Here is a 9,087-nt window from a genome sequence, read left to right as displayed (position 1 = left end):
TAATATATTCTTGATTACATTGTTGAGCATTTCTTGAAATATTTTGGTTTATTGGTGTATAGGGTTCCACATCAAATTAGTAAGAATCTTTTTATTATCAATAAAACTTAACCCGATCTAATTTTATTAAGTTTTGTATGATTTCCAACCGTTTTGATGTTAATCCATGTATCCTAATCTATTTCTATCACATTGTTCGAATTCTGTTCAATTAAAGTAAAATAAAACCTTGTCAAATTTGAAGCAATTATCAAAATCTTTATTTTTAATTATTTAACGAAAGAAACAAAATTTATAACACAGACAGATAAGAAAGAAGATAACTATACATGGGGATGGGGGATAACTATAAGGTTACTAATTTAAATGCATGGGTAGGATTTTTGGGTGGTATATATTCGCATAAAACCAAATTTGCATTAGACGAAAGTGATCAACTACAATTAAAATAGTGGAATGCAATTTACCCATTCCCTATACTTCTGCTGAGAATTTTTTTGCTGCATACGCTAGGAATTGGGTCAACACCAAACGGGAGAACATTATTGTAGTTATCCTTCTTGTTGTTGCGTAGGAGATATGGAACTATAGAAAGAGTATGGTCTTCAACCCTAAAGTTCATGGCAGTAAGGAGTTGGCTTGCATCGTTCAATCCACGATCTATTACGGGATCACCACTAGAACTATGAACGATATAAATGTAAATTGGAACAATTGGTGCAATGATCCTCCGAAGGAATGTATGAAATTCTTGTACTTCTAGCTTTTGGTTAGTCTTTTGTTAATATAGCTCTTTTTTTTTAAATCAAGAAAACATTATATTGTGGTTGCATTGTCTAAATGCAGGCTCGACCTAGATGGTGGACAATGGAGGTGATCGTCCAGTGCCCATCGTTTTAAGGGGCCTAAAATTGTTATCGGCTATGTAATATTAATATATAATGATTAGTCAATTTTTAGGGAAAAAAAGAAAGATAAATTATAGGAAGTGTGAAGAATAAGCCAAATTCAGAGGCCCAAATTCCATATATTACTAGAAGCAGGAAGAAGCAATATCATACATAAAACAATCATTACTTTTAAAGAATGTGGTAGGTGCAACCAAATTAGCAGAGATCGAATCGACGAATAATAAACTGACAACCTATGAAGCAATCAAGTTATGATAGAATAAATTAGTCAATTATGTCATCTCAATTCCTAAGTTTCAACCATCAGAGAGTCTCATTGAATATTGAATCATATTAACCAAACTTCTCAATGTAACGTCCCAATTTTCATAGTAAAGTTTTCATTTTTTAAAAGAAAATAAAAGTCATTTTCATAAAACCAAACATCAATAAAACCATTGCTCCCAAAACATAAACCCAAAAATCAGAGTATCATAACACTACAAAATCTTAAACATGAAAGTTGTATGAATGCGTACAGTCACACATTCGTCTTCCTACTATCCTTAGAAATACCTAAAACATTTAATCAACTATAAATCAAATCTTAGTGATGTTCCCCCAAAATACCATGCATCACACAATACACACAATCATACAGACATTGGCCTTCAGCTCAAGGCCGGTCCACCCCTCCCTTTTCAGTCTTCAACATAAAGCTAGTCTGTCCCTGACCTTTAGCATAAATCTAGTCCGTCCCAAGTATCGTGACCTTCAGCACAAAGCTAAACCGTCCTCAACTCGTCACAAGATATATCGACACACACACACACACACACACACACACACACACACACATATATATATATATATATATATATATATATATATATATATATATATATATATATATATATATATATATATATATATCTTCTTTAATAAATAAAGAACTTTTTGCCACATGTCATTTTCTCATTCATTTGGACACACGACATTTTCTAGAATTTTTGAATTTTCTATTTTCCACTCGTCATTTTATTGTATTTTTCATTTTATTAAATTAAAATTCCTCATTTAATATGTAAGGTAATATATATGTAAGGTATTTATTAGAAAGGTTTATATATGTAATGTATTCAATACATTAAAACCTCATTAATTTTAATAATTCAAAATTTTTCTCATTTTTCTTATAAATTCAAACTTTTCAAATTGTTAAAATTTCATATTAAATTTTTTTTAAAAAAATAAACTCATGTAATACATGGGTCTCACACCTAGTGTGTGTGTGTATACACACACACACTAGGTTACAAGCCGTGGAAACCAAGGGTAATAAAGAAAATTAATATTTATAATTAAAAATATTTATGAAACATCAAAGATTTATAAAAAAATCTAATTAATAAGACATAAGTTTTGTTTAGACTCTTATTAAATTGGTTCAACTCATATAAGAATATAGTAAGGGCAGTTTCATCCATTACATCTCCCACAAAGTATTTTGCATAAATGATAAAACCTACTACATTCAAAATCAATGAACATAAGATAAAAGGGGAGGTTTGTCTTTTACTATTCGGCATTTAAACGTACAACACAAAACTTTTAAAATGTTCTTATAAAATTCAGGGGCTATAAATTGGGTTGCCATTACTATAACAAACAATGACCAAAATATTAGATATAAATAGGAATTTTTTCAATGTCTGGTGCTATAACGTCAACCTACTGTAAATTGGGTTGTCATTACCATCTTCAATCTTAAAGATTCCATATAAAACACAATGTAACAGAACTTTATAAAAACTTCTGATTTTACTCTTGTCGGTGATACTTGATTCATAAATTGAAAGGGAGTTACGATAAATTAAAACCCATCAGCTAGAACCTGGTTTATAAATGAAGCGTAAGAAAGGGTAAAAATGAAAATAATAAAAACATGATGATAAAAATAAATGAGGAATATATTACTTGGTCGCTGATTTTAAGAGTTATGACACCTCCCACACCGATATTAAATATTAAAATCTCTACCCTCCTCTCTCCTCATATAAGCTGGCAATACAATCTATATTAGTAAACAAAAGTAAAATATGTTTAAATGAAACTTATTTAAAAGATAATATCCACCTCCAACTGCATATTCTTCTTCTCTTCATTTAAGTTTTTGAAACTGAAGCCATTGTTTATAATCACTTATGGCTACAAAATAGAAAAAAACAATAATATGTTATTTTTATAATACAAATGTAACAAAATCATAATTTATGTAATAAAGTACTTGTAACAACTATAACAATTATAAGAACAAAAGTTATGCTTCCCCATCATACCATCCTTCTTTAATATCCTTAAAGAGATAATACAAGTGAGAAAACATAAGCTTATAATTATATTATGTGTCGGGGGTTGATTTTGTCATATTTTGTTTCTTCTTTCCATGATTTACATGTATAAAGTCATAACGTAACAACGGATATTTTGATATTCCCTACTTAGGAACTTCATATATATACAGAAGACTCGAGAATCAAGTTGAATAACATTCATTGTTACAACAAAAAGCAGAAATCGATTGAATGCGATCTGTATTTCAATTATCGGCTTAAAACAAATTACAATTCTTAGACTTCATTCAAATATGTGGTTAATTCCTCAAATTCAAGACCATTAACTCAAAATTTGAAGAAGTACGAGCTTTTTTTGGAGAGTTCACAATAGAGTCAAGTTGGATTGGAATCCATTATCATAAGAATATTTATAGTAACGAAAATTCGATCTGAATAAGAAGTAAATACCTTATTGAAGTTCTGAGGGCAAAGGTCCACCAAGAAGAGATGCCAAATATCACGATTGAAGTAAAATACCTTCGCACCTGTGAACATGTTCCATTGCATACCCCCAAGACAATTAAATCATCGCCACGATCACGGGGAACAGTTGATGTACAATAAAGCCATCCCTAATAAACCCAAAAACTAATGCTTAGATTCAACTATACGACTTTTATTTAAGATGAAAAATCCATACCGAAGGAAGAAGATACTAGGACAAAATCTATATACGGGATTGGTTTTATATCCAAGAAAAGCTACAAAAGATCACAAATAACTTAATAGAGATACAACCATAGATAAAACAAAGCAATGAAAAATAAAAATTATCTAAATCCGAAAAAACCAAGAAAACTTAAAGCAAAACTAAAAACCAAAAATAAATAAATAAATAAAAACATAAAGAGAGAGAGGGGGAGAAATTTAGGGTTTCAAAAACTGCTAGATCTTATTTTTGTTTTCGATTTGTTGTTACGATAATATAGGGTTCAGATTAGTACTTAGTACCAGTGACTACGAATATGATGAAAGAGACTGAAGTCAAACAAAACCTTCAATTAAGAAAATGAAGCTTAGTTATGAGAATGAAAATGGTGCATGTAAACCTGTAGAGAACTTGTGTCAGAAATTCATTCCTTGATACATTCCGATAATCACATAATATGCAGGTTCTTTCTAGCCATCGTTTGAATTAAGACATCAACTCTTCGATTCTCGGCTCCTGCTCAATTTCCAAAAACAGAATTAGGGTTAAAATAAATGGTTATGGAATTGTAATTGTATAAATAAAGAGATTGATAAATAATTTTGTAAACGATTACCTTCAAATTGGGGAGCTGATTTGTTGCATATAAGTTGGAAACTCTTAATTGTTTCAAATGTCAGAGCGAGATTGAAGGCGGGTGGGGTTTTAAGAGGTAGAAAATTCGCATACAAACTTTAAGAGCGAGAAAGGGCATTTTCGGAACTTCACATATTTACTTTAAGCGGTAAAATTCGCTGGGAGGGGCTCAACAATTGCCACGTGGTAAAATTGGTTTTATTTATTAGATTAGGGATATATATATATATATATATATATATATATATATATATATATATATATATATATATATCATATCATACATACTTATAAAGCTAGCATTTTTTCTTGAATCTCATTCATTTGAAACCCCCTTTTTTAACTAATGCAACTCAAAAGTTTTCTTAATTATGATTTAACACTCAAAAGTTTTATAACTTATATTATGTTTAATTAGCATTTAGTGAAAAATTTACTATAAAATGTCAATCTTTTGTGTCTTTTGTGTTATATAAAATCTTACATGTAAGAAGGATGTCATAAGAAAATAAAAAGAAAATTTTTCAATAGGCACAATTCTTTTAGAACGTATTTGTCGTGATGAAGTCCCTAAAAGAGCTCTACAAGTCAAGGTTGTGGATGAATATATCATTTTTTACTCATAATTTGATCGTGATATATTTTTTTTCCAGTAATATAAATAAGACTATTCAAAATCATATGTTTAGAGATATTTTGTTTTCTCAAACCATACCATTCAAAATCATATGTTTAGAGATATTTTGTTTTCTCAAACCATATTGATTTGAAACCTACATAACTTTTTATGTTCATTAATTAAAACCATTTATAGTATTTATAAATTTCCAATAATTATTTTGCATTCTCTTATTATATATGTAGTTATATTAGTACATTTTTCTTACAAAAAAGTCGTCATTTGGTTGAATATATTGTGATTCAAAAGTTTTCATATAGTTGAAGCATTCACGATCCAAATATGATGATTTGAAGAAATGTGTTATGTCGCATCGATGATAATTGTAATATGATTTTTTCTTTCAACCAAAACAAATGAAGCTTTTCTATTCTTTCTTTATATTCAGTTTCTTATTTAATCTTTATATGTGATTTGTGTGTATTACTCAATCTTTAATGTGACTCTCCAAACATCAATGTTTTGCTTGGAATATCTTTCAGATTCTTCTTTTTGAAGAAAAATATTTTATTGCAGGTTAGTGAAGAATTGTCATCAAGTTTCTATGGTTGAATTGTGTTAAATGAAGAAAGAAGATTCAGAAAACGGATATAGGCTTTTTTGTTTGAGCAAAGTTGACGAATGTTAGTATTTTCTTTTGATTTAAATGTATGTTTATGTAACATCTTTATTTATATATTCAATCACTCAATGCTCTTGTTTATTTGATTGTAGTTTTTCTATTTTGATTATGTTTATTTTCTATTATTTTTTATTGGGTTATCCTACACAACATATTTAAAAGATAACATAATTTTTATATTTAAAAGATAACATAATTTTTAACATTTGATATGTAATTATGATAGACTTATCATGATATGTTCTTCATATGAAAGTAATTTATCCATATTACTACGACAAGAATTACATATGACATTTACGAATATATATATATATATATATATATATATATATATATATATATATATATATATATATATATATATTTAATATGTGATTTGTTTAACATGTATATGCACCTATGTATGTTATAAATTTATAATTAAATATCTTTATGTTTAATAATTGAAGGGATTAAAATGATGCATCAAAACCAATTATTTAGACGAATATAATAATAATAATAATAATAATAATAATAATAATAATAATAATAATAAACTCACACTACAACTCAATAGTTTTTTTAATTTATGTATATTTATTAGTTACAACTCAAGAGTTTTTAACTTATGATTATTAATTAGTAATCACTAATAACTTTTTATTTTCCTTTCTTTTATAAGGTTGTAAAGTTTTGCTCATTAAAAACATTAATGTATTTGAATAGATTTGTGATTTAAATATAAAGAGTTAATATAAATATTATAATAGATGTTTTAGAGTTATTATGTTATTAAAAGTTATAGTATTTATTTTTCATATTTTTTATTATTCGTTGTATATATATCTTTTTTAATACAAATGTTATAATAGATGTTTTTCTATTTTTATGTTACTAAAAGTTGCAGTTCATATTTTTATTCATACGTTTTGTTACCCGTTATATTATCATTCATTTGATATATAATTTACACAATTTTAAACGGTTAATAAAATTATCAAATAATTGTATATATCACAATGACTTAAAAATTAAACTATATTGTTTAATAAAACTAATATGTAAACTATATGTTTGCTTTACTACTAACATTTTGTTTCAAAGTAGAAATATTAAATAATAATTTGATAAAAGTTATTATTTTAGCTATATAATTTTATTCTTGGGCAACGCGCGGGGATTCGCCTAGTATATATATATATATATATATATATATATATATATATATATATATATATATATATATATATATATATATAGAGAGAGAGAGAGAGAGAGAGAGATTTAGAATCCATAAAAAATGAATAATAAGGTTAGATGATAAAGAACCACTAATGTAATGACACATGGCAACTAATTTTCTATAAAATTTTAATTTTTATGATAAATATAATTGAAAAAAAAGGGCAGAAATGTAATAACCGAAGTGAAAAGCGGGAATATGTTAATGTAGATTAAGCGGGATTGGTTTTTGGTATGGCGGGATCGATTTAGTTTTCCCGCTGATGATTGTTGGTAGCGTGAACAGTTTAATAACTTTTTATGTTTCATCTGTGATAGTGAATGTAATAGATCATCGATAACTTTTATCTTTCATCTGTGATAGTGAATGAAATAGATCATCGAACTATGGAATCGCGAATAATAGTCTTAGATATCACTCCAGTAACTGAAGAATGTCATTCAAGAAATCGATTGAAGAAAAAGGGTTTGATGTCCGATATAAACGATGTAGATATCAGTCCAGCAAATGAAGGTCATCGTTCAAGCAATCGATTAAAGAAAAAGGGTTTGATGTCTGATGTAATTGCGTTAGATATGAGTCAAGGACGTTGTTCAAGCCATCGATTGAAGAAAATGGGTTTGATGACTAATGTAATCGAGTTAGATATTAGTCAAGGACATCGTTCAACCTTTTCATCCGCCAATAATGCAGCTCCCACATTCACACTTTTTTCATGATTATTTATTGCAGTAAATGGGACAAATATCATCTTATATCTACAATATAAATGTAAATAAATATGTGTTAAAAATAGTCACATATTAATATTCTAATATCAATTAATAAATATTAAATAAATTTTACTTGTTTGATCGATATGTAGCATCAATTGAAATAACATCACAGAATTTAGAGTAGTATTCTTTTGCAGTTTCATCGACCCATAGTATTCCAGACAATGCCTTACCCTTCTGCTTGTACTTAAAATAGAAGTTGGGATATGTGTCTCTTCTACACAACAATGTATCAACAATACATTGTTCATCTGTAGGTCCAACAATACTTATGTAATCTCTCCAAAAATTGTCAGAATCCACACTTGTTGGTCTTATCTTACCATATCCTCCAACCCTAGTTGACTTTAATGTGTGAGCTTCTATTGCTCTAATATTGATTTTTGAAGCTTTTACAATAAAAAGTTTATATGTTATATTCAATCTCCGTTTATGTGGTGTAAAGAAAATATCATCATTCTCAGACTGTTTGTGGTTATGCTCTTCAACAAATTTGTATATACAATATCTCTCTGTTTGAATATCTCGATGGACACCAATCATTGCTATACAACCAGTAACTGAATAAAAAGATGTTCTGTTTTTTTTTTCTCTTTTTCAGTTGGTATTCCATTTTGATGATTGTCATTTATTATTGTTCCATATCTAGAGCAACGAATATGTTTTTTTTCTAATGATATCATCCCCATAGTATGTAGTTGATCCATATTTAATGCAGAATCTTAATTCTTATGCATAATCTCTATATATATAGAAAGCTTCATTCATAATTTTGAAAGTAGTCCCAATTATAGGTCATGTTTCTTTTGAATGAAGTTGTTTCGGTAATTCTTCATCACAGATTTCTCTCAATGTTGAACATTCTGTAAAGTACACTATTACACTTAGACTCAATTAATTTTTAATATTGTATACAGATGCATAACTGTTAAAAGATTTTTCAAAACTTTCAACAAAATCAGAAAATTGTACTGAATATTTTTAAAAAAACATGTACCTGGTAAATTCAATATGACGTCTTCTGTATTTAATATACAATTCTGGTGAATTTGATTTATATCATCTGGAGTATTCATTATCTCTGAAATTTCTTTACTTTTAGTAGATATGTTTCCAATCTTTTCACAAATCCGTAATCACATTTACAAAATTCAGAAAACCTACAATCTATCCCATGCATTTATTTTAAAATCGTAGTATACAAATGCGAT

General features: G+C 27.7%; 1 protein-coding gene and 1 long non-coding RNA gene across 2 annotated transcripts; both read right to left on the bottom strand.

Moving 5' to 3' along the window:
* Positions 1–2,457: 2,457 nt before the first annotated feature.
* On the bottom strand, positions 2,458–3,765 carry LOC145156456 (uncharacterized). Its single transcript, XR_013736717.1, has 4 exons — positions 3,695–3,765; positions 3,027–3,098; positions 2,868–2,951; positions 2,458–2,784 (listed from the first exon to the last, which is right to left on the bottom strand). It is a non-coding gene; the product is annotated as an uncharacterized LOC145156456 (long non-coding RNA).
* A 3,987-nt stretch (positions 3,766–7,752) lies between these two features.
* Positions 7,753–8,419, bottom strand: LOC145157625 (protein FAR1-RELATED SEQUENCE 5-like). The gene is made up of 2 exons (XM_079076650.1): positions 7,947–8,419; positions 7,753–7,858 (listed from the first exon to the last, which is right to left on the bottom strand). The coding sequence occupies exons 1-2, from the start codon at positions 8,417–8,419 to the stop codon at positions 7,753–7,755; spliced, it is 579 nt and encodes a 192-aa protein (XP_078932776.1).
* Between the last annotated feature and the right edge of the window lie 668 nt (positions 8,420–9,087).

This window comes from Lactuca virosa, chromosome 2 (assembly GCF_052849685.1).
Source record: "Lactuca virosa cultivar CGN04683 chromosome 2, Lactuca_virosa_CGN04683_v6, whole genome shotgun sequence".
In the NCBI taxonomy this organism is placed as follows: domain Eukaryota; kingdom Viridiplantae; phylum Streptophyta; class Magnoliopsida; order Asterales; family Asteraceae; genus Lactuca; species Lactuca virosa.
This window is presented reverse-complemented; position numbering and strand designations above follow the sequence as displayed.